Below are 26,948 nucleotides of genomic sequence, written 5' to 3'. Positions count from 1 at the left end.
ATTGAACTTCATGTAAATGCTGTTTTTCTCTTCTACCCTCCCCTTTTTTAATGGCTTCAACATTCTATAACGTATATACCATACTCCATTTAAGTATTTCTGGACTGTTAAACATTTATTTTCAATATTTATATTAAGGACGAAGCCCTGGTGGTGCGACGGTTAAGAGCTGGCCGCTAACCAAAGCGTCGACAATTTGAATCCACCGCTCCTTGGAAACCCTATAGGGCAGCTCTACTCTGTCTTATAGGGTCGCTATGAGTCGGAAGCGACTCAATGGCAATGGGGGGGGCTGTAGTAAGAATGCTGCAAGGGGTGCGCTTATCACGATTAAGTGCGAATTTCCGTAGCGTTCTAGAAGTACAATTACTAGGTCAAAGAGGTTCCCCTTGATCCGCTTTTCTTTCACATCCTATCTTTTTGTGTGTTACGTGTGGGGTAGTCTTGGTGGGTTGAGGATCGCATGCCCCTAGGGGCTTGCTTCTAGGGCCTCGCACAATCTTCCGCCTTGCTCTGCCGCCACACACTAGCCAGCGGTCTCCGCGGCCGTATCACTGCGTGTATCCGACCATCATAACCGCTGCCGTTTCTGATTAGATTCTCCTTCCGGAATTGGCGCGACAGAGACGTCCAACGTTTCCGCCGCCGCTCAGCCGGGGGCCAGGCCACCCCGCCGTTGCTGTCGCGGGCTGATGACGCAGAGCGCCGCGTGCTTCCCCACGTGTGCGGCAGCTCGCCCCGTGCCTTCCGAGTGGCGGCGGCCGCTTTCTCGGGGGGCGTAGACGGTGCCAGCTCCGGTACCGGAACCTCGGCGGCTTAGGAGCGCTGAGTACGAAACAGGGAGCGCTGGGAACCGTCTGGGGAGGAGGGCCAGGAGCCATGGAGCATCTCTTATTGGATGTGGCGGCTGCGCCGCTGCGGTTAATCGCTGCTAAGAACGAGAAGAGCCGCAGCGAGCTGGGCAAGTTCTTGGCCAAGCAGGTAAGAGAAGGAAGGAGAAGGAAAGCGCCGGTAGACCCCGGCCGTCCCCGCTCGTCCTTCGGGCTTTGGCGTGCCGGTTTAAGGGGGAGTAGAAGTGGCGTCTTGTCATTTTGGTACGCTGCCCCGGGACTGGCCGGTGGAGGAGGCGTCCGCGCGTGTTTGAGGAGGTTGGAGGAAACCTTTTGTTTTTATCTGGAGGAGCCTTCCCTTCCTTTTCCTTTCCCTCGGCCGCAAGCCATCTGCAGCGTTTAGGCTGCGTATGGGAGACCTCCGTGGCCTTTGGAAAGAAATGTGGTTTGCTCTTACGAAATTCAAGTTGGGCCTCTGCCCTTTTGACTTGTGTATTACCTAAGTGTGCCTAGTCCAGCTGTCCTTGTTAGCTTGGGTGAATGTTTTTCTTTTCTGCCTGGTCCTTTCATTTCGGGCTTTTGACAAGTATTGTGTTCCTGCTGTGCGTAAGGCACAGTGAGGCACTGTGGGGAGATAGATAAATCGGTTTCGGTGCCTACCCCCAGGGATTTAGCTTCTATATTTCGAGATAGTACATAAACACATAGAACAGTTGAACGACAAAGCAACATAGTTAGTACTAACTGTATAATAATAAGCATAGGAATTATGAAGTGAACTGCAGTTTTTTGGGAAATGAGTCTTTGGCAGCGCTTTTAAGAGCCTTCTTGTTTATTCCCCTCATCTGAGTCATGAGGACTCTTATCATGCATCTTTTCACGTTGCATTTTAATTTCCTATATTATGGGCTCCTCACCCCCAACAACTGAGCTTCTTGAGAGTAGGGAATTTTTTTTTTCCTTTGGTAACTCCGGTATCTAGATCTTTTTTCATTCACAAATGCATTGCTTGCATATTTATGTCCTGTTGATTAAGCAGCAGCTGCATTATTTTGGGTGAGGACAAGGGACCTGAACAGTTTGGAAAGGCAGGGATTAACATCAGGCATTTCTGTTTGGTGACAACAGATTGAAGGGCAGAGCAAAGGGCAGGAAGTAGTGGAAGAAGTCCTCTGGTTTCTGGTCTGCCAGCCTCCAGTGAAGGGAGTAGTGATAGGATCACTAACACAAATGGCGAGTGTTAGAAAGAAAACTGATTTTTGATGGGTGGGGCAATAGAGCTTTAGATGGCTGAGCTTGTGGTGACAGGCTTCTGAATTATGTATTTTTGCTAGAGGTTTTTTTATAAGAGGGCTTAGAATGTAGAGCAGAGGTTTTGAACGTGAGTGAGGTGGATGGACCAGCTTCAGGGGGCTTATGCCTTCCCACTCCTGTAAATTCATGCATTTGGAGTGGAATGGGGAGATGGTTTATATCACCTGTATTAGATAATGTTAGGGAATGTTCGAAACATTGAAATAATGAGAACCACTTTTGTAGTTTATGAGACTAGAATGTATGATTGAATTAAGGAGATTGGGAACACTTGCCTTTCTTACTTTTCTTTGTGTCACGTTGTCTGTCACGTTCTGTCCAACTCAGAAATGGCTGTCAGGTTTATTCTCTTCCATTTTCAGTAATAATTTCAAGCTTTTCACTTACAGAAGAGTTAATTCTAGTTTTTTCCCATTTTCGTAAACACGTAAAATGATTTATTGGATTTTTAGAAAGCAACAAAGACCTTTGAAACATTGATTCTGATTGGTATTTGGGATCTGACGCAGTATTTGTAGGATTGTCCTGCCTTATATGTTCTCGATCTCGGCTGGTGACAGCAACTTCTGTGCAGCCACTCACGGAAAACAAAGTGTCGTCAGTTCCTTCCATTCCTTTTTCTTCACAGTCAAGTGCTCCTGATTTTACTTCCTAGATGTTCTTGTATCTAACCCTTGCTTTTCATCCCGACTACCACTACCATCCCTCCGGAAGAGCAGAGTGCTTAAGATCATGCTCCAGCTCTGCAATCAGATAAGCCCAAGATCAAATCCAGGTTCATTTTCTTGCTTGCTTTTGGGGCCTTAGGGGAGCTACTTTATTTAGCTCCCCTAAGCCTCGGTTGCTTGATATATATTACATATGGTAGCTGCAAAGTAATTACAGAGGAATGGTTAAGCAGGGACTTTGGAACCACGTTCTCTGAGGGGGATTCTTGGTTCTTTTAATGGCTTTGTGACCTTAGTCAACTTAACCTTTTTTTTTTTTTTTTCAATTTTCTCTTTTGTAAAATGGGCGTAATAATTGTTAGCCGTTGCCATTGAGTTGGTTCAAACTCATGGCGACCCCATGTGTGTTAGAGTATGCTATGTAGAATTTTATCTTAGAAAATTATAGAGAGATACTCAAGTTTGATCGTAAACTCCTTTAGTGTATTGCAGGGTAGTCACGGCAAGGCACGCAAGTAAGACCTCGCTACATTCATTTAGAACCAGATAATCAGAATTAACAATTACGATTACAATGTTCATTGAATGGTTAGAGTCCAAATCTTTAGACTTCAGGCTTTTGTCTTTAACAAAAGGTCTCCATAGGAAGGCTCGAACTGTGCAGAGGTCCCTCATAGCTAGGGTCTGAGGTTGGAGTTGGCGGGCAGAGTCTCAGCAGGCTCTCAGTGAGTGAGCAGAAATTTATGGTTTATAGTGAACTTGTCACCTTGCTCCATACCATAAGGGCCAGTTTGACTTCAAGGATTAGCATGTTATGTCTTTGGAGCCCTGGTGGCATAGTGGTTAAGAGCTACAGTTGTTAACCAAAAGGTCAGCAGTTCGAATTTACCAGCCGCTCCTTGGAAGCCCTGTGGGGCAGTTCCTCTCTGTCCTGTAGGGTCACTATGAGTCAGAATCGACTTGATGACAATGGTTTGGGTTTTTTTTTAGTTAGAGATTGACTAAATGCTGCATCTTTTCGATGTTAGAGATTAGGGAGGTTGTTTAGACTTAAATCTATCTCAAGGCTAGTTTACAAAGATTATATCTTTTATCATAGTATGTCAGATCAAAGTCAGTTTCGCTTAAAGGTTGTTTACCACGTTGTTCACATATTTCTGTGTTTCCATGTCTAAGTTCAGAAGTTTTCTGAACAACTCGATTTACAGGTTTCTATGAGTCGGAATCGACTCGACGGCAACAAGTTTTAATGACTTACAGTTAGTGTTAGAGAGCCTTACAAAGGTGGACGTATTTCTAAGTTCATATTATAAGTGCTTATACATATGTATTTTGAAAGCATAATAGTGACTGATACCTTAAAGGATTTGAGATCATTATAGAAATGGTGAAATTAGTTTATGTGGCCTTTTGCCTTGGTTCTTTGGAAAAACAGCTTGGGAGATTTTCCGCTTAAGTCCTGAGTAGTTACCTTTGCCCTAGCTCTTTGCAGAAGCAACTTGGAGTGGGGCCTCCCAGGCTCTTTTCTACCCCAGAGGGTTTGTTACTTTTGTCCAGGTTGATTGCTATTTCCTGGTGCAGTACAATGGGTTTCTCTTTATATATGGCCTTTCTGGCCTCAGGTTTATAATTCTGCAAGAAATGATTGATTGGGCCACAGTCTTCCCTGTGATTGGTCTATTTTATGCACCTCGCAGGAATTGGCGGGTTTGCTGTGCAAACTACCCAGTAGGATTTAGTGACTTGCAGAGATCGGTCAATTTGTGATCCTGCCGAGAGGGTCATGCCTTGAAATTGACGAGGAGTGCTTATATAAGGGCTAGTCCCACAGAGGTTCGGGGACCTCAGTACCTTCAAAAAGAGTCTAGAGGGCAGCATGTCCTTTGGACCCAGGATTCCTACTCTGAGAACCTCCTAGACCCAGAAGAAAGAGCTGTAACATTGAAGATGGAGAGAAGTGTCTGTGATGGGCTTGCTGGCCCACGGAGAGAGAGAACTGAGCCTCTGGCCACTTGTTGGTGGAGCTTCAAGAGCAGTAACACTTGTCTAAGCAGGGCAAAAGCCTAGAGGGGCCTGGCAGCATAACAGCCAGGGAAAGGGGCCAGTAATAGAGCTGGCAGTGAGAGGCTTGGAAGAGGGGCCTAGCCACAGAGCCGGAGGTAAGAGCAGAAAACTGCTGTTAGGAGGGCAGCCAGCTGGGCTGCTACACTGACCATGAGTTGGGCCAGTTAGCAGCAGGGAGGCGGAAGGCAGAGAGGAGGTATGTGCGACTGAGAGGACTTTCCTGCGAAAATAGTTGAGAAGGGTCTTTGGCTAGCATGGCCAAGAAAAGTCATCAGCTAATATGGCCAAGGAGGAACTGAGAGCTGTCCTGATTGACAAAGTCGATCCTGTCTCCTAAGTTGTACTTCCAAGTTGATCCTAATCCCGAGTTGTAGCTAAGAGAGCTAAGCAAGCAGCAACATTATTTAGGAGGTGGGTCAGTTAGGGGCGAGTTTACTACTTCCCTAATAAACTGCATGACTATGAGTGTGCTCTGTGAGTACTGTGTGGCCGTTGCAACAGATTATCAAGCCCAGCAGAGAAGTAGAGAGTGCGGTGATGGGGACAGCTGGTATCACAAATGGTAAAGAAGTTGGAGAGTGAAGGTATGTCTGATCTCTGCCTCATGGTAACCAGCTTTGTGCTAATCCCGATTCTTATCCCTTGTGAAGTAAGGCGAGTTCTGATGCTAGATTACAGAAACGTACAGAACAGAGTAGAACTGTGCGCTACAGGGTTTTGCGTTGCTGATTTTTGGGTAAGTACTGTATTTTTACACAAGTAACGCGCAACTTCTGTGTTTGTGGGCTGTGCCCTCCATGTATGATGTATTTTCATAAGTGTGCTGTGCCATTTTTTTTTTTTTACAGCAACATGTGGAAGAGGATTGGCATGGTGGTGCTTGTGGGGGCGCCTCTGGGGGGAAGGATGTGGCCAGCAAACAAACGCAGAGTGTGCACTTTATTTGCATAAAAATATCATAGATTGCCCGACCTTTCTTCTGAAGTGCCTCTGGGTACACTCGAATTGCTGAGCGCATTAACCACTCCTACCACCAAGGGACCTTGAGAATAATAATAGTATTTATTAGTTACTATTTTTTTTTTATAAGGAGTAAATGCCTGGCATGTAGTAAGTGCTGTCCATAAAAGTGGTTGCTTTTATTATTATAAATAGGGTTGTTGTGAGGATTAGATAATGCATGTGAGGGGTTTACCACAGTGTCTGGCACATGGTAAGTAATCAATTACAATTATTATTAACAAGGCAAATCTGAATCTCTCACCATTCTGCGTAAAGCTCCCATGGTCTCTAAAATCAAAATCCAGGCTTTTTAAAATGGTGTATGAAGTGTATTTTGATGCATCTCTAGCATATCCCTCAAGCCCAGTAGTTCTCAATTCAGGGTGATTTTGCCCCCAGGTACATCTGACAATGCTTGGAGACATTTTTGGTTGTTACAACTGATGAGTTGCTACTGGCATCTGGTAGGTAGAAGCCAGAGATGCTGCTAAAGGTCTTGCAATGCACAGGATCCTCCCCGCCCCCCACCAAGGAATTATCTCTTCCCAAATGTCAGTAGTGCCAAATTAAGAAAGAAGCCCTGCCCCTGCCCAGCTTACCACTCTGCCCAGGGCTTGATGGTCCAGCAACACTAGGCTTCCTGGAATCACCTAGGTTGTCACCCTCTGTGGATGCTGACTGTAGTCATGCCCTGTTGTCACCCTCAGCAGAGCCTGGGTCACCCCTAGTTGTTTTCTTGCCTCTTTGGTTTTATGCATTCCGTTGCTTAGAATGCTTCCTTCTCTTCTGCCCCTCACTCTATAATTTGTTCTGAAAGACTGGTTTGCACTTATTTCCCCCAGGAAGATCTCTCTGATTTTCCCTTTTCCTACTTACCCCTTTGTTTCAGCTGACTCCTATCATTTGGTTGAGAGTGCTTTATGAGAAGAAACTTGTAATTCTATTGTCTCATACAGTGCCTAGCATACAGTAGGCACTCAGTAAATGTTTATTGACTGAAAGAACAGATGAGTGTGTTTACAAGTTGTGATACTTTTTTTTTAAGCAGATCTTTGGAAACTTCATATTTTTAATATATATTTTTTATTGTGCTTTAAGTGAAAGTTACAAATCACATCAGTCTCTCATACAAAAATTATATACACCTTGCTATGTACTCCTAGTTGCTCTCTCCCAGTGAGGCAGCACACTCCTTCTCTCCACCCTGTGTCCATTCAGCCAGCTTCTGTCTCCCTCTACCTTCTCATCTCCCCTCCAGAAAAGAGCTGCCCACATAGTCTCATGTGTCTGCTTGAGCCAAGAAGCTCATTGCTCACCAGTATCATTTTCTGTTTTATAGTCCAGTCCAATCCCTGTCTGAAGAGTTGGCTTTGGGAATGGTTCCAGTCTTGGGCTAATAGAAGGTCTGGGGACTATGACCTCCTGAGTCCTTCTAGTCTGTGTCAGACCAGTAGGTCTGGTCTTTTTATGAGAATTTGAGGTCTGTAGCCCACTGCTCTCCTGCTCCATCAGGGAAACTTCATTTTTTTAAAGCAAATGGTAACTCTTAAGGCTATTTCTAAGTCAGGTTCAACTGGAAATAGAAGCAGCCTATAGTCTAATTATATAAATCATCAGAAGTAGAAAAACTTTTGGTTTTTTCAATTGCTTGGATTTTATAAGGTGTCCTAGGTATTTTCTCTCTTCAGCTGAAGATGCACATGTAATTCTGAATGATAACTCTGAGGTAAAATAAAATCTCAAAGAAAAACTTGCTTTACAGCTTTAATTAACTCAGTTGTAAAGGTTAACTGACCTGGTCAGTGTAGTAGTCTCACACCCAGATAAGTCTGGATTTGTTAAGTTTGATAGCAACTTTAATGAAGTATTTATTGTTACAAACTTGGAAAAAAATTTTTTTAAACTTCAAAATATATGATTTTTTCTTTGGCCTACTTGTGTCTAGGATAAATAATTTCTACACATTGTTACCTGATTAGGGTCCATGCCCTGGAGTAGTGAGTGGAGCCAGTGAAACATACTCCAAGTCAGAAAGAGTGGGAAAGTTTATTCAGGAGATGAATACATCACCAGGGACCCGGCAGCAACACAGGCTGTCTCTGTAGAGTCCTAAAGAGCTGTTTTACATTAGAGCTTATATAGAGTTTTACAAGAGGAAAAGTGTCTTTGTAGCTGCAGCAGATGGCCTAGGCTGGAGAAGATACTCTTTACAAGATGATGACAAAAGGCTTTTTGTCATACTGACAAGATACATGCTGGACATCTCTTTATCAGGCTAAGGATTTACATATCAGACACCTGGGCTCTGATTTTCCTGTGGGGCTGTTGTAAGTCACAGGTGATCTGGACAGAACAAAACAAAGTTATTTGCATCAGATTAAAACAAAGAACAAAGTCATTAACATTAGGTCAAAACAGAGTCAGCAACAAAGGTGTGTGAAGGAGGAAGCTGGCAGAGGAAAGAGAAAAACTTATGGGTTCACCATGGCTGGCGTTGGTTAAATATCAAACTCTCAATTGCCCATTTTGAAAAAGGAGAAAACATGCTGGGGAATATTAGGGTCACAACATCATCTAACTAATGCAGAGTTTTGTGAGATTCTTTTCAATAATTTCATTTTTTCCCTTGCTGTATTCTTTTCACACTTGACTGCAGCTGTTCTTATTTATTCCTTTTTTATTGCTTCCATGGATGTTTTCTGTTGACTCTGTCAAAACCAAAATTTAAAAAATGATTACAAGTTACAGGACCAAAAGGTAAGCTTTTTATTTTTTAGATATCTTCAGTATTTTCAGTATACCATTACAGACACTCTTAATGTGGTTGAAAATCAAATGCACCTTATTGTTATGCATTAATTTTTATGCTTTCTCTTGCTGGAATAAACTTTGGACTCTTAAAAATGTTAGGCTGTACTTTAAAAAAATCCTGTGTAATTTTTAATTTTTCTAGTTATAAAATTAAAACTTGCCCATTGTAAACAATTCAAGCAATATAAAAGTATACAAAGTAAAAAGTAAAAACCTATCCTAATTCTGTTCTGCAGGTAAAGTCCCAAACCACAACCAAACCCACTGCTCTTGAGACCATTCTGACTCACAGCAACCGTATAGGACAGAGTAGAACTGCCCCATAGAGTTTCCAAGGATCACCTGGTGGATTCAAGTTGCCAACCTCTTGGTTAGCAGCCATAGCACTTAACCACTACGCCACCAGGGTTTCTAGCAGATAAAGTAGATACTGTTAATTGAATGAAATGTTATCATTCTGTGTATGTATAGAGACACATGTGTAACTGAACGAGGAGGGTTCTTGTCCTGTCCTTTTAGCTGATGGAAATAAGATGGACACCACACGACCAGTGGTAAGGGAAACAGAAAGTGGGAATTTATTGTCTGCTCAGACAAGGAGCAACGCGGGGCCTAGCGACCATAAGGCCACCGTGCTTGCTCTCTGAGAGGATTAGGAGCTTTTTATTTCCAGTGGCATCTGGGGTTCGGTTTGGTGCGAGGAACTCTCCACTCTTAGCCCTCCCATGTCTGCATTTGGAGGTCCGTATGTTGACTCATGTTGGTGGTGTTCAGGTCCAAGGACAGACTGAGGACACAGCTCTTCAGGTCCTGCGCACGCGCCAAAATCTTGGTTTGTGCATGCGCAGGATTCTGGCACCAAACTCAAACTGTGGTTATGGCTGCAGTGTGCTCTGGCCAAACGGCAGTTAGAAGCTGTGGCTTGGCGGGCCCTGGCGGGGTGGTGGGGGTGAGGGGTGTCTTGCTGGAGGCTTCACATGCATGCATCCGTATTCCCTTGTCTGAAAGCCTTGGAGATGGAAGTGTTTCAGAGTTCTGAATTTTTTGCACTTTGTTGTTGTTTTGTTGTTAGGTGCCCTGGAGTTGACTCCGACTCACAGTGACCCCTTGCAGAACACACGGAAACACTGCCCCGTTCTGCTCCATCCTCACAATTGTTGCTATGCTTGAGCCCATTGTTAGCCCCACCCGTCTGTTAGTTTGTCCTACTGTGGGGCTTGTGTGTTGCTGTGAAGCTGAGAGCTGTGTCACCTGTGTTCACATAGCAGCAGGGTCTCCCATGGCGGGCAGGTTTCTGCTGAGCTTCCAGACTAAAACAGCCTACAAAGAAGGACTTGGCAGCCTACTTCTGAAAAGAATTAGCCAGTAAAAACCGTTTTACACTTTAGAAAGGTACATATACTTTGTATTTTGTAAAACCCCTAATGGTATGAAACTGGTACCTTGTAATCAAGCATATCAATATTTCTGTAGTAAAACCTGTGAATATTAATCTCTTAAGTAAGATTATCTCTTAAATGAGATAAATTGCCTCCCAAAAGTTCAGGTCAGACTTTATGTCACATATGTAAAAAAAATTTTTTGTTTTAAGAGTTTTAAAAAAAATAAGACTGAGCCATACTGTTCTGCAATTTCCTTTTTTCACCTAATCGTAGGTATCTTTTCAGGTAGTGCGTGTTTAAAATCCATCTCTTGATCTTTTCATAGTTGTTTTAATAGTTCTGCTGATGGATATATCATGACTACTTAGTATCCTGTTGATGGATATTTATGTGTTTCCAGTTTCTTGATTTTTCTATCCTTGTTACCAGCACGTGTGTCTTTGTGATCTGTGTAAATATATAAGGTAAATTTCTGGTAGTAGAATTACTGGGTCAGTGGAGATAGTGGTTCTTTTGTATTTTGCCAAATGTTAGATTTTGTCAAATTGGTCCCCCAAAGATCTTGTTAATCCTTACCAAACCTGTTGCCATCAAGTCAATTCCGACTCACAGTGACTCCATCTGACAGAGTAGAACTGCCCCATAGGGTTTCCAAGGAGTGGCTGGTGGATTTGAACTGCCAAACGCTTAATCACTGCACCAGGGCTCCGTTAATCCTTACACTCATACCGTATACGTGAGGGCAGTGGTAGTTCAGTGGTAGAATTCTTGTCTTCCATGCAGGAGACCAGGTTTGATTCCCAGCCATTGTACCTCATGTGCAGCCATCCTGTTGCTATGATGCTGGACAGGTTTTAGCAGAGCTTCCAGACTAAGGTAGAATGGGAAGAAGGGCCTGATGATCTTCTGAGAGTCAGCAAATGAAAATTCTATGGATCGCAGTGGTCTGTTTCCGTTGCGCATGGGGTTGCCATGAGTTGGATCTGACTCTATGGTAGCTGTCTTAGTCAGCTAGTGCCGCTATAACAGAAATACCACAAGTGGATGGCTTTAACAAAGAGAAGTCCAAATTCAGGGCGTCAGCTCCAGCAGAAGGCTTTCTTTCTCTGTCGGCTCTATAGGAAGGTCCTTGTCATTAGTCTTCCCTTGGTCTGGGAGCATCTCAGCATAGGAATGTCAGGTCCAAAGGATGCTTTTTGCTCCTGGTGCTGCTTTCTTGGTGGCATGAGGTCCCCATGTACCTCTGCTTGCTTCTCTGTCTTATATCTCAAAAGAGATTGGCTTAAGACACTACCTAATTTTGTAGACCTCATCTGCATAACTGCTGATAATCCGTCGTGTTATATCATGGTGATAGGGTTTACAACATATAGGAAAATCACATAAAATGGTGGACAGTCACACAATACTGAGAATCATGGCCCAACTAAGTTGGCAGATATTTTTGGGGGACACAATTCAATCCGTGACAATAGGTAACACAACAACATATATGTTAGTGAGGTTGGAGATGTCTTCATGTATTTTTATTAGTTATGTAACCTCTTCTGTGAAGTACTTGACAATTACTTTGCGTCAGTCCTTTTAGAAGACGTAGACCATGCAGTGGAAAGTAGAGCCTGAGGTTAGCAACATGGTGTAGTTAGAAGCAGCCTCATTACTTTGTCTCCTCTTTGCTAATTTAAATTTAGGGTTGGGAGAGTAGAGTTGGAGTAATACTTCCACTTCAGTGGTTCTTAGACTTCAGAGTGCATAAGGAGCATGTGGGACAGTGGCAAGAGTTTGTTAAGTAATGGATATTTCAGGTTCTCCATCAGAATTTCTGAGGATGTGGCCCAGGAATCTGCATTTTCAACAACTTTCCTGGTGATTCTCATGTGGAGATCCCATCACCTGATGGGATCCCATTCTGATATGGGGATTCCCAAGATAAAATAATATTATACAATTGTGGGGTTTTTGAAGAGACCTTAAAAGTGTGCAACCCCAAAGCTTAGCAGAATCACCTTAGGGTGACCTAGAAGGCTTTTTTCATCTCTGGTGACTGTAATTTTGAGTGATTTTGGATCCTGTCTGCTTAAGAAGTCATGGTAAAAGATGCTGACTAATCCACTATCTCCACACATACACCTCCTTAGAAATCCTTTCTCCACTGCCTAACCCCACTTGCTTCTGAAAGTCACATTCTTTGCTCTTCCAAGGTGATAATCCAGATTTATTCATTTATTATTGTGCTTTAAGTGAAAGTTTACAATTCAAGTCAGTTTATCATACAAAAATTTACTCATACATTGTTATGTGACCCAAGCTGCTTTCCCTGTAATGTGACAGCACACTCCTCCTCTCTGCCCTGTATTTCCTGTGTCCATTCAACCAGCTCCTGTCCCCCTCTGCCTTCTCATTACGCCTCTGGACAGGAGCTGCCCATATAGTGTCATGTGTCTACTTAAGCTGAGAAGCACATTCCTCACCAGTATCGTTTTATGTCTTGATAATCTGGTCTAATCTTTGTCTGAAGAGTTGGCTTCGGGAGTGGTTTTAGGTTTGGGCTAACAGAGAGACCAGGGGCCATGTCCTCTGGGGTCCCTCCAGTCTCAGTCAGACCATTAAGTCTGATCTTTTTACTAGAATTTGAGCTCTGCATCCCACTTCTCTCCTGCTCCATCAGGAATTCTCTGTTGAGTTCCCTGTCAGGGCAGTCATTGGTGGTAGCTGGGCACCATCTAGTTCTTCTGGTCTCAGGCTGATGGAGTCTATGGTTTATGTGGCTGTTTCTGTCTCTTGGGCTCTTGTTTTCCTTGTGTCTTTGGTGTTCTTCATTCTCCTTTGCTCCAGGTGGGTTGAGACCAGTTGATGCATCTTAGATGGCTGCTTGCTAGCTTTTAAGACCCCAGCTGCCACTTACCAAAGCGGGAGGCAGAACATTTTCCTAATACTTTGTTATGCCAGTTGACCTAGATGTCCCCTGAAACCATGGTCCTCAGGCCCCCCACCCCTGCTACTCTGTCCCTCGAAGTGTTTGGTTGTATTCAGGAAACTTCTTAGCTTTTGGTTTAGTCGAGTTGAGCCGACTTCCCCTGTATTGTGTGTTGTCCTTCCTTTCACCTAAGGTAATTCTTGTCTACTATCTAGTTTTTTTTTTTTTTAATGAATACCCTTCTCGCTCCCTCCCCACCTTTTTAACTGTCAAAGGATGTTTTCTTCTGTGTTTAAACCTTTTCTTGAGTTCTTATAATAGTGGTCTCATACAGTATTTGTCCTTTTTCGACCAGTTTCACTCAACATAATGCCTTCCAGATTCATCCATGTTATGAGATGTTTTATGGCGATAATCCAGATTTATGTTTGACTTCAGTTGTTTTTGTGAAGAGAGAATAACAATGCCATTATTGAGTACCTATTATGTACCAGATACTACGGTTAAACCTGTGAGAGCTGGAACTCTAGGGGACTGCCTTGTTTTTCTAGGTCTCACAGGTTTCGTGCCTTTGACCAGCTGCAGTCTTACCAAGTTTCTGTAGCTCTCTATTAGTGGAGAGTATTTGAGTTTCCTTCTCTGACAGGTGTCCACCTTACACAGGTTCTAATTTTCACAGGTGTTACTGTAGTAGGTATTTTAAATATTACCTCATGTTACCCTGAAATGTAAGTTTTAAATGGAGGGCCAGGATTAACTTCAGATCTGTTTGACATCTAAGGTTGTCTTTATTCCAGTATGCGACATTTAGTAAAGGCTCTTTGAAATGTTAGCTGTGTTTGCCAGCTTTTCTACATTTGATGTTGCTTCATTCAGAACTATGTCCTGTAGTTTTATGGTCTAATTGTCTGAGGTGCTTTTACGAGGATCTCGTTTTCTTGGATGCTATGAGACAGCCATACAAATAATTTCAAAGGCTAGGAAAGAAGTATTTCTGTGAAATGATTAAGTTTTTTTTTTAGAAGCAAGGTTTCTAGAAACAGTGCTATATCTGAGTGTTGTAAATGTATAACCAAACAAATAAGGAAGAGTTTTTCTCTTATTTTTTTCCCAGTCTATAATTTTGTTAGTTATTATAGCAAAGGAATTGAATTAACTGATATTTGTGTTTTAGGTGAGAAGAAAAGAACAGAGCCACATTAAAAAAATATTTCTTGTATTTGTTAAGTCATCAGTGTTTTTCAGCTTCTTGGAAACTTACTTCAAATAAAACTCATTCAAGCGTATTACAAAATTAGAGATGTAAGAAAATAGGAAGGGGTAGCCATGAGGAATGCCGCCCTTCTCCTTTCCTAGTGAATCTTAGGTTACAAAGAGATAGGCAGGATTTCCCAAGATTACAGTTGCCTGAATGTTCCAGAAGTAGTCACAGGTTTGAGAAGTAAATCCATTTGCATTCCTTGTTTTATTTGGCCACCTTCAGCAGTAAACCAGCTGACAGGACCAAAGATGCTTTGCCCAGCCAATCCCCCCGCCCCTCTGGGGTTATAGAAGGAAAAGACGAAGAAAGATGATTATATAGTTTTTTAGAAAATCCTTTTCCACAATTGCTCACAAGTATCCTAGCCTAGCTGGTGCCTTTTCTCATCTTGCATCCTTGGCATTTTCTCTTTCATGGATTTTGGTAAAACATTTATTGGTTTTTAACACTATTAAATAGTAATATTGTTCATGGCAGAAAATTTGGAAAATGTGATAAAGCATAAATAAGGAAATAAATTCATTCAGATTACCAGTATTTTTTTGGTAATTTGATATATAATCTTCTAAGCTTTTATATCTTTCTACATATATTTTTTTTTTCTCTACACATCTAGGAAAATTAAAAATAAAGGCTTAAATATATATTTAGGGCTTTAAGATGAAAAAGTCAAATGTAAGTACTTCTTCATTACATTCTGGTCACACAGAATAACTGGTACTGGAATAACCCTCTTGCCAAAACTCACTGGAAAACTAGACAATATATATAAAAACTATTTTTAGACATTGGATGAAAGGCAGCACAGGACTATGCTTTCTAAGAAAAGGGAAACAAACGAGGTGAACTCTACCGTCATTCTGATTTCTGCCTGGAATACTTAGTGGACTCTGGCTTAGGGAGGGGGAACCCAAGCACAGCATGATTATCTCACTGAACTGAGTAAACAGAAATTAGAGTACTGGAGGCTGAAGCGGCTGGAAAATGTTGGGCAGAATACTAGAGTGAAGGAAGCTACATTGAAAAAAGATCTCTAGAAATCCTTATAGGGGTCTCTGAGACTGTTTGGTGAATATAAAGGTGAGTTTTTTTTGTGTGTAGGGTGAGAATCTATGAGGCTGTGTGAAGAACAGCTATTAGGGAGTTGCAAGTTGAACAACTACTGTATTTGTACAGAATTGGAAGATGTTCAAGACCCTGCCAATTGAAGTGGAAAGACCTTGATGAATACCTGTGACATTCAGTGTAGAACCCAGAAGGGCCCCACCTTATGAGTAGGGCTAAATCAGTCCTAGAATAAAGAATTCTATAGACCCGTACTAATGAAGTTTCAAAGCAAGTCTTGAAAGGATCAAGCTGACCTGCAAGTAAATTGACTACCAGAATAAACCTTAACACTTTTTAAAGGAGGAAAACAAAATGTAGACACTTGATAATATAGTACTCACACTAGTCAGCATCCTATAAAAAATTACTGGATGTACAAAAAAGCAGGAAGATGTGACGTATTATCAGGAGAAAAATCAGTTTATAGAAGCTGACCCACATATGACATAAATACTCAAATTAGCAGATAGGACTTTAAAACATGGTATTAAAGGGAAACAAACACAATGGCAGAATATAAACTATAAAAAGGACCAAATAAAATGAAAAAAAAAAAAAAGATGAATACTTCAATCTTCATGGAAGATTAGACACTACAAAAGAACAGATCATTGAACTAGAAAATAGGGCAATAGAAATTATCCAGACTAAAACAAGAGAGGGGGGAAACAGCTGGAGTAAAAATGCTTCAGTGATCTGTGGGGCAGTATTAGGTGGTCTACCAGATATGTAATTCAAGTTACAGGGGGAGAGGAAAGGAAGGCAGTAAAATACATGGAAAAAATATGAAGAAGTAATGACTGCAGAATTTCCAAATTTGATGAAAAGTATCAATGTATAATCCAAGAAGCTCAGAATCTGAGGTAGGATAGCCACAAATAAAATTACATAAAGCCATGTTGTAATCAAATTGCTTAAAACAAGTAATAAAGAAATGAGTTCTTAAAACTGTCAGAGAAATGAGAAGACACATTACGTATAAGAGAGAAGATAGAAGAATGATTGCTGACTTCTCAACAGAAGCAACACAATGAAAACACATGTTTCAAATGCTTAAGAAAACTGTAAACCAAGGATCTTGTATCTGATGAAAAGTTTAGACATGAATGCAAAATAAAGACACTTTCAGTCAAACAGAAGGTGATAGAATTCATTCCTAGCCAAACTGTACTACAAAAAATTGTTAAAGGGAATTCTTTGGACTGAAGGAAAGTGATTCTATATGGAAACTTCGATCTCCACAAAGAAATGAAGACGGCTCAAAATGGTAAATACAAATACTTTTTTTCTTCTTTAAAAAAATTAAAAGATTGAAAACAAAAATACCAAAAATATATTGAGGTTTATAGCATGTGGGAATCAAATAAATGACAACAATAGCACAAATGAGAAGAGGGAGGAAAATGGAAGTATACTATTGTAAGGTTTCTTAAGGGTGAAGTGGTATAATATTGACTAAGTTAAGGATGCATGTTAAATAAAAAATAAGATGAATAAGGTATAAAACAAAGTGGTACAAATAAGTCAATACAGGAGATAAAATGGGGTGCTAAAAATGGTTTGCAAAAGAATACAGGAAAAATGAAAAAAACTAAAACCAGGAAAAAATTTTTAAAAGTCTGTATGGCATATTTAACCCAGTCATGTCAATAAATTATAAGTAGACCAAATGGTCCATTAAATGTTAATTGACTAGACATACCAATTAAATAACAGAGATTGTCAGACTGGATAAAAAGCAAACCCCCAAAGTGTTGCATATTAAATTTAGAAAAATAAATCGGATAAAAGTAAAACTGGGAAAAAAGTACTCCATGCAAACAGTAATCATAAGAAACTTAGGTGGCAGTATTAATGTAAGAAAAAGTATAATTGAAGCTGTCTCATTAGGTGGAGAGTAATTGGGAGTGTGTAGCAAGGTGTATATGGGCTTTTGTGTGAGAGACTGACTTGTTTTGTAACTTTCATGTAAAGCACAATAAAAATTATTAAAAAAGTATAACTGAAGGCAAGGAATATTACCAGAGATAAAGAAAGCCATTGCATAATAATAAAAAGAGCAGTATTCATCAAGAAAACATAACAACCTTAAATATGTGTGCAACTAATAGTAGAGTTTTAAAATACATGAATCAAAAAGTGATAGAATTAATAGGAGAAATAGACAATTCACAATTATAGTTGGAGACTTAATATTCTTTAGTAATTGATAGACCAAGTACAGAAAATCAATAAGGATAGAGAAGACTTAAACACCACTATTAAACGTGTAGCCCTGGTGGTACAATGGTTAAGAGTTTGGCTGCTAACCAACAGGTCAGCAGTTTGAATCTACCATCTACTCCTTGGAAACCCTATGGGGGCAGTTCTGCTTCTCCTGTAGGGTTGCTATGAGTCTGAATCAGGTCAGATTTCGCTGTTTTGTTTGTTTGTTTATGAGCATACTTGACCTAATTTATGGTTTATTAACATATGTGACCTGATTTGGCATTTGTAGAGTCCTGTACCCAATACAAGTGGCATAGTGGTTAAGAGCTACGGCTGCTAACCAAAAGGTTGGCAGTTCATATCCACCAGGCACTCCTTGGAAATCCTATGGGGCAGTTCTACTCTGTCCTTTAGGGTTGCTGTGAGTTGGAATCGACTTGATGGCGATGCGTTTGACGGGTTTATACCCAGTAAGTGTAGAATACCCATTGTTACTGATTACTCATGGAATATTCATCAAGATAGATCGCATGCTGGGTCATTACATAAATCTTAATAAATAAAAGAAAATTCTAATCATACAAAGTGTATACTATGACCCTGTAAAACCTGTTGCTGTTGAATCGATTCCGACTCATAGCGACCCTATAGGACAGAGTAGAACTGCCCCATAGAGTTTCCAAGGAGTGCCTGGTGGATTTGAACTGCTGACCTTTAGGTTAGCAGCTGTAGCACTTCACCCCAGTGGAATTAAATTAGGGAAGAAAAAAAAAGATATCTGGAAAAGTCCCTAAAAACCCTTGCATAAAAAGAAACCTTAAGGGAAATCAGAAAAATATTTTTACCTGAAGGATAACGGAACCAACATATCACAATTTGTGAGATGCAGCTAAAGCAGTATTTGAGGGGAAATTTATAGCATTAACTTCTTATATTAGAAAAGTTAGAAATGAATGATATGTCTTAAGCTTCCAACATAAGAAGTTAGAAAAAGAAGAACAAATTAAAATCAAAATAATTAGAAAGAAGGCAGTTACAAAGATTGGAAATTCAGTGAAACAGAAAATGGGTAAAAAGTAGAGCAAATCAGTAAAACCAAAAGTTGATTCTTTAAAAAGACTGATCAAGGGAAATAAAAAAGCAAATTACTATTAGGAATGAAAGAAGTCACATCACAGATTCTAAAAACAATAAAAAGATAGTAAGTGACTAGTGTGAAGTGTTTCATGGCAATAAATTTGGCAACTTAGATGAAAGTACCCTTTGAAGATACAAACAATCAAAGCCTACTCAAGGAGAAATAGCCTTACTCACCCAGTGTCTATTAAAGAAATTGACTTCGTAGTTAAAAACCTTACTAGAAAGAAAACTCCAGAACCAAATAGCTTCACCTGTGAATTCTTCCAAGCATTTAAGAAAGAAATCATACCAATTCTATGAAAGCTCTTTCAGAAAATAAGAGAATGGAGGAACATTTATGAACCAATATTACTGTATCAAATTCAGACAGACATTACAAGGAAACTACAGAGCAATATTTTTCATAAATACAGATATAAACATTTTAAACAGAATACTAGCATATTGAATCCAGACTTACCCCATTAACAAAATAAAGAAGAAAAAATGAAACATTTTTCTAAATTGGCGTAAAAAAAGGATTTGAAAAAATTCGGTATCAATTCATATTAAAACCTCTAAGCAAGGTAGCAATATTAATGGAACAACTTCAAGATGATGAAGAGCATCTACAAAAACCAAAGTTAGCATCATAGTTAATGGTGAAGAACTGAATGTTTTTCCTCCTAAGACTGTGAACAAGTCAAGGATTTCTGCTCTTACCGCTTCAATTCAGCATTGTATCAGAATTCCTAGCCAGGGACATAAGGCACAAAAAAGAAAGAGCATGTGGATTCACAAGTAAGAAATAAAACAGTGATTATTTGCTTTAGGGCATAATCATGCCATGTAGGAAATCTTAAGAAATCTTCAAAATATAAGTAAATTTGGCAAGGTCATAGGACACAAGGTCAATATACAAAAATTAGTTGTATTTCTATATTATAAAAAATTGGGAAATGAAATTTAGAACATTTACAGTAGCTTCAAAAGCAATAAAATACTAAGGGATAAACTTAATTTTAGTGAAAGATGTGCATAATCTGCACACTGAAAATCACAACGTTGAGCTAAATTAGATAAGACTTAAATAAATGGGAAAAATCTTCATGCTCATGAGTTGAGAGACTCAGTATTGTTTAGATGGGACTTCTCCCTAACTTGATGTATAGATTCACCACAATCCCAATCAAAATCTCAGCATCCTTTAATTTTTTTTTTGAGGGGTTCGTGGGGAGGAGGATTGACAAAATTACTCTAAAATTTAATAGGAAAAGCAAGTTACCTAGGCTAACCAAAATAATTTTGGAAAAGATGAACAAAGTTGGAAGACTTAAACTGCGTGGTATCAAGACTGGTACAGAGTCACAATGATCAAGGCAGTGTAACATTGGTACAAGAATAGGCATAGATCAGTGGAGCAGAATACATAGTCCAAAAATAGACCCACACGTATATGGTCAATTGATTTTCAATAAAGATGTCAAGGAAACTCAGTGGGGCAATCATCTTTTCAAGTTTTGCTGGATCAAATGGATATTCAAATAGAGGAAGAAAATGAACCTTGACTTCTCTCTCATAACCAAACCCAGAAATTAACTTGAAATGCATCATTGATCTGTACATAAAAGGTGAAACAGTAAAATTTCTAGAAAAAAAATAAGGAAAAATATTCACCAAATTGGGGTAGGCAAAGATTTCTTAGACAAGACACTTAAAACACTAACCATAAAAGAAAAACTCGATAAATTAGACTCCATCAAAATTAAAGACTTCTTGTTATTTATTTTTTTAGCTATTTAAAATAATTTTTTATAGTGCTTTACGTGGTTTACAGAGCAAATTAGTTTCTCATTAAACAATACACATATTGCTTTGTGACATTTGTTGCCAAGCTGCGACTTGTCAACACTCCCCTTCTTGACGTTGGGCTCCCCATTTCCATTCGGCCAGCTTTCCTGTTCCCTCTTTCATTCTTGTCCTTGCCTCTGGGCTGGTGTGCACATTTAGTCTTGTATACATCGTTGTGCCACGTGTATTACTATTTGTTTGTGGGCCCGTCTAATCTTGTGAATCTCAGGAGTGACTTCAGTACTGAGTTAAAAGGGTGTCCGGGGACCATACTCTTGGGGTTTCTCCAGTCTCCGTTAGACCAGTGCGTCAGATCCTTTTTTGTGAGTTTGAATTTTGTTCTTCAGTTTTCTCCAGCTCTGTCAGAGCATCTGGTGGTGGTAGCTGGACCCCATCTAGTTGTGCTGGGCTCAGCCTAGTGGAGGCTGTGGTAGATTGGTCCATAAGTCCTTTGGAGTAACCTTTCCCTTGTGTCTTTGGTTTTCTTCATTCTCCCTTGCTCCGGGTGGGGTGGGACCAGCGGAGCATCTTAGATGACTGCCCACAAGCTTTTAAAACCCCAGACACTACTCACCAAAGTAGGATGTAGAACATTTTCTTTATAAAATGTGTTATGCCAGTTGAACTATATGTCCCCCAAGTCCATGGTTCCTAGCCCTCAGCCAAGTAATTTGGTGCCTCAGGGAGTTTAGATATGTCTAGGAAGCTTCTGTGATTTTGTCTTGGTCAAGTTGTGCTGACTTCCCCAGTATTGTGTACTGTCTCACCCTTCACCGAAGTCACCAGTTAACTATTGTCTATTTAGTGTTTTTCCCTCCCCACCCCTTCCTTCCCTTATAACCATGAAAGATTGTTTCTTTCTGTGTGTAAACCTTTTCATGAATTTTTATAATAGTGGTCTCATACAGTATTTGTCCTTTTGTGGTTGACTTATTTCAGTCAGCATAATGCCCTCCAGATTCATCCATGTTGTGAGATGTTTCACAGATTCATCATTGCATGGTATTGCATTGTGTGTATGTACCGTAGTTTGTTTATCTATTCATGTATTGATGGGCACTTAAGATATTTCCATCTTCTTGCTGTTGTGAGTAATACTGCAGTGAACGTGAGTGTGCATATGTCTATTTATGTGATGGCTCTTATTTCTCTAGGATATATTCCTAGGAGTGGGAATGCTGGATTGTACGGTATTTCTATTTCTAGCTTTTTAAGGAAGGTGCCATATCGTTTTCCAAAATGGTTGTACCATTTTGCTTTTCCACCGGCAGTGCGTAAGAGTTTAATCTCCCTGCAGCCTCTCCAACATGTTATTTATTTATTTTGATTCTTGCCAGTAATGTTGCGGGGAGATGGTATATATCATTGTAGTTTTGATTCGCATTTCTCTAATGGCTAGTGATTGTGAGCATTTCTTCATATGTCTGTTAGCCACCTGAATGTCCTCTTTGGTGAGGTGTCTGTTCCCATCCTTTGCCCATTTTTTAATTGGATTATTTATCTTTTTGTTGTAGAGGTGTTGTACTTTCCTGTAGATTTTAGAGATTAGACCTTCGTCGGATATGTCATAGCTTAAAAATTTTCTCCAGTCTGTAGGTTCTCTTTTTACTCTTCTGGTGAAGTCTTTTGATGAGTGTAAGTGTTTAATTTTTAGAAGATCCCAGTTATCTAGCTTATCTTCTTGTATTTGTGTATAGTTAGTCATGGTTTGTATCCTATTTATGTCATGTGTTAGGGGCTCTAGCATTGACCCTATATTTTCTTCTATGATCTTTATAGTTTTTGGTTTTATATTTAGGTCTTTGATCCATTTCGAATTGGTTTTTGTGTATGGTGTGAGGTATCACCCTGTTTTATTTTTTTACAGATGAACATTCAATTTTGCCAGCACTATTTGTTAAAAAGACTGTCTTTTCCCCATTTAGTGAACTTTGGACCTTTGTTGAAGATCAGGTGACTTTAGGTGGATGGATTTACATCTGGTTCTCAATTCTGTTCCATTGGTTGGTGTGTATGTCATTGTACCAGTCCCAGGCTGTTTTGACTATTGTAGCTGTATAGTAGGTTCTAAGATCAGGTAGTGGGAGACCTCCGACTTTCTTCTTCTACTTCTGTAGTGCTTTGCTTATCCAGGGCATCTTTCATGAAGTTAACGATTGGTCTTTCCATCTCTAAAGATTTCTTTTTAAAACATACCGTTAAGGAAATGAAAAAGGAAGGAGCCCTGGTGGCATTTGGCTGCTAATGGAAAGGTCAGCAGTTTGAACCCACTAGCCACTATGTGGGAGAAACCAAAACCCAAACCAAACCCACTGCCGTTGAGCTGGTTCCGACTCATAGCGACCCTATAGGACAGAGTAGAACTGCCTTATAGAGTTTCTAAGGAGCGCCTGGCGGATATGAACTGCTGACACTTTTGGTTAGCAGCCGTAGCACTTAACCACCATAACACCAGGGCTTCCATGTGTGGGAGAAAAGACCTGGTAATCTGTTGCATAAAGATTACAGCCTAGGGAATCCTATGGGGTAGTTCTACCATGCCCCATGGGGTCGCTATGTGTCAGAATCAACTTGATGGCACACAACAACAAAACAATAAAGAAAATATAAAGGCAAGCCAAGGACTAGGACAAAATAGCACAAAACCTATACCTGCCAAACAACTGTCAGATCTGTTAAGTTGTACAACTGAATAATAAGATAAGCAGTACAATAAAAAAGTGGGCAAAAGACATGAGTAAACATATCCCAAGAGAAGATAACGTCTTTGGTCATGACAGAAATGAGAGTAGAAGCATTACAAGGTACCACTTGCACCTTCACTAGAATGTTAAAAAGACTGACATTCCTACATGTTGGTGAAGTAGCAACTGCAACTCTCATGCATTGCTGGTGGAGATGTAAGATGGTATACTCACTTTGGAAAACAGTTTTTTTTTTTCCTGTAATTTTAACTTTTCTATTTGCGATCTTTTTTTTAAAAAAAAAATTATTTTTCTTTAAGTGAAAGTTTACAAATCAAGTCAGTCTCTCATGCAAAAATTTATATACACCTTGCTATATACTCCTAATTGCTCTCCCCCAATGAGACAGCCCGCTCCTTCCCTCCACTCTCTCTTTTCATGTCCATTCCACCAGCTTCTAACCCCCTCTTCCCTCTCATCTCCCCTCCAGATAGGAGATGCCAACATAGTCTCAAGTGTCTACTTGATCCAAGAAGGTCATTTTTCACCAGCATCTTTTTCTATCCCATTGTCCAGTCGAATCCCTGTCTGAAGAGTTGGCTTTGGGAATGGTTCCTGTTCTGGGCTAACAGAAGGTCTGGGGGCCATGACCACTGGGGTCCTTCTAATCTCAGTCAGACCATTAAATCTGGTCTTTTTACGAGAACTTGAGGTCTGCATCCCACTGCTCTCCTGCTCCCTCGGGGGTTTTCTGTTGTGTACCCTGTCAGGGCTGTCATTGGTTGTAGCTGGGCACCATTTAGTTCTTCTGGTCTCAGGCTGATGTCATCTCTGGTTTATGTGGCCCCTTTCTGTCCCTTGGGCTCGTAATTACCTTGTGTCCTTGGTGTTCTTCATTCTCCTTTGCTCCAGGTGGGTTGAGACCAATTGATGCATCTTAGATGGCCACTTGCAAGCCTTTAAGACCCCTGATGCCACTCTCCAAAGCGGGATGCAGAATGGAAAACAGTTTCTTTTAAAGTTAAACATTGATTTTTCTTTTTTTAACTTCTGAAATAAAAAAAAAATTTTGTATTTCAGAGTTCCTCGTAAAGTCAAGCATACACTTACCATATGACCCAGCGTTTTCACTCCTAAGCAATGAAAAAGACTAAGAGTAATGAAAATATGGCCACAAATCTCCAGTACATGAATGTTCTTAGCAGTTTATTGATGATAACTGAAAACAGTGAAGATGTCAGCAAGTAGATGGATAAATTTATACAGTGAAGTAGTACTCAGTGATAAAATGGAACACATTATCCATGTATGGAACTATATGGATGAATGTCAAAAGCGTTACACTGAACAAAAGAAGCCAGACAGAAAAGAGTACATGTGGTTTGATTCCATTCATATAAAGTTCTAGAGTAGACAAATCTAATCTATAGTCATAGAAGTCAAATCAGTGGTTGTCTGGGGTGAGAGGGTTTACTGCAAAGGAACATGAGGGACTTTGAGGTTGATGGAAATATTTGATACTTTGATGGGGTAGTGATTACACAGATGTATAAATTTGTCAAAACTCATCAAAGTATAAGTGGGTGCATCTTATTTTATGTACATTATATCAATAAAGTTGATGTAAAAAATTTTAAAATCATTTATCTGTTTCATCTAACAGTTTTCCAGATTGATTACCTTAGACATTAAGGTTTTGGAAGAGAAACATTATTAAATGATATTCATTCTGGAAATTTTCTTCCAACCCACAAGTATCCATTTGTATAACATGTATAGGACAGTTGGATTTTCTTACTCATCTTACAGACATGAATTTCCTTTTCACCACAATGTAACCACTGATTATATTACTTTTTAAAAAATAATTAATTTTTTGTTATTGAGCATGTACACAGCAAAAGCATACACTAATTCTAATTTCTACATGTACAATTCAGCAACATTGATTACCTCCTTCAAGTTGTGCAGCCGTTCTTACTCTCCTTTTCTGAGTTACTCTTCTGCCATTAACATAAACTTATTGCCCCCTAAGTTTCCTATCTAGTCTTTCAAGTTGCTGTAGTATATTACTTTTTCAAGGGGATCTGTAGAGGGCTTGTACATAGGGATATTCAGAAGTTGAAAATAAGAGACCATGTTCCTGTGAATAATGACCAAATCTGCCTCTGTTTTTTGGAATCCTTCAGTTGGCCTCCTCTAAGCTGTGTAACTAACACTGATAGAAGTTTTTCAAGGTAACAGCTTTCCCCAGTAGTATTTCATTCAGAATCAAGTGTTTTTGCTAACGAACATGGGTATAACATTGTGGTACCTGAGAGATAATTTGGAAAAAAACTGTTATATTACGGAATGGTATTTAGGTCGGGTTGAAGCTGCATTCTTGTAGATATCCTTTTAGTGTGAAACTCTTTAGGATAAATTTCTAACATTGGACTTGCGGGGTCAGAGAAATGCTCCCTTTCGAATGTGAATCCTGCTGTCACATTGTCCTGAGAAAGACTCGTACAGATCTTTCTGCCCACCAGCAACATGAGACCTTTGACACACTTTCCACTTTTCCCTGATCTACATTCTGAGCCCAAAGCCAAAATCAAACCCATTGCCCTCGAGTCAACTCTGACTCACGGCCACCCTATAGGATAGACTAGAACTGCCCTGTAGGGTTTCCAAGGAGCGGCTGGTGAATTCTAACTGCTGGCCTTTGGTTAGCAGCCTGAGCTCTTAAACACTGTGCCATCAGGGCCCCATTCTGAGCCCAGGCACTGGGATTTTGTGGCCCATTTCATCTCGCATACCAAGGTGTGGCTATCTGCTTTGGATTTTTTGTTGTTAGAGGCTGAAGTCTCGATAGGCATATCCTTATTCATTTCCAGGAATTAACTTCTTTTCTGTACTTTCTTCCTCAAGACAGCTGATAGTTATCTGCAGCTTTTCATTTAATTACTCTGTTTTCCTTCAAGAGCAGGGAGATCGGGTTTTAGATTCCCTGGAGAGTGTTTAGAAGCTGTATAACATTTTACATGAAACCCAAATATCAGCCCCATTACATCAAACTCTAGTGGACTGAAAGTGGTACGAAACAGCCTTTATAGTAAATAAACGACAAGCTTCTGTTGCAAAAACAAAAATAAAACAGAATGTCAAGAAAACCCAATGTGCTTTATAGGGTAAACTTGATTTGAAGTGTGGAAATTGGATATTTTTGACTCCAGACTAGGGCTCTTTGCTCTTCTTTAGCAGGCCAGACAAATAACGTTGGTGTAATTTGTTTTGTCCTTCTGTCAGGTGTGGACGCCTCAAGATCGTCAGTGTATCCTGAGTACCTTAGCCCAGTTACTCCTGGATAAGGACTGTACCGTGCTGGTTGGTCGCCAGCTGCGCCCTCTCCTTTTGGATTTGCTGGAAAGGAATGCAGAAGCCATTAAAGCTGGAGGCCAGGTCAATCACGATCTACATGAACGGCTTTGTGTGTCCATGAGCAAACTCATTGGTAACCATCCTGATGTCCTCCCGTGAGTAGTAGTTTTATTCTTCATGTTTCTTCTTCAAGTGGTAAAACCTGCTCTTTCCTGGGAAGTAAGAGGAGTCTGAACTGAGAAGGAGGGGAGAGGGAAATACGGAAAGGAGAGATAAAAGCAGTACTGTTTTATTAAAATAATCACAGCAGAATCCTATACCCAGCTTAGTTCAGTGAGGTTTTACTGAGTTTCTTCAGTCTTGGTCAGCA

At 40.2% G+C, this 26,948-nt stretch overlaps 1 protein-coding gene across 4 annotated transcripts in view; it reads left to right on the top strand.

Moving 5' to 3' along the window:
• Window positions 1–705: 705 nt before the first annotated feature.
• The window catches only part of MDN1 (midasin AAA ATPase 1), a 180,378-nt gene continuing 154,135 nt past the window's right edge, over window positions 706–26,948 (top strand). For 3 of the 4 annotated variants that reach the window (XR_002784801.2, XM_010602811.3, XM_023543794.2), the window contains exons 1-2: window positions 706–981; window positions 26,507–26,733. Coding sequence is in view for 3 of the 4 variants with exons in the window: in XM_010602811.3 (XP_010601113.2) it covers window positions 880–981; window positions 26,507–26,733 (329 nt within the window). In the remaining variant the exon portion in view is untranslated. Of the gene's footprint in view, window positions 982–24,298; window positions 24,403–26,506; window positions 26,734–26,948 lie in introns of all 4 variants that reach the window. The other variant, XM_023543791.2, reaches the window with a different exon arrangement.

This window comes from Loxodonta africana, chromosome 1 (assembly GCF_030014295.1).
Source record: "Loxodonta africana isolate mLoxAfr1 chromosome 1, mLoxAfr1.hap2, whole genome shotgun sequence".
Taxonomy (NCBI): Eukaryota; Metazoa; Chordata; class Mammalia; order Proboscidea; family Elephantidae; genus Loxodonta; species Loxodonta africana.
Note: the sequence above shows the minus strand (reverse complement) of the source record. Positions and strands in the feature narration are given on the sequence as shown.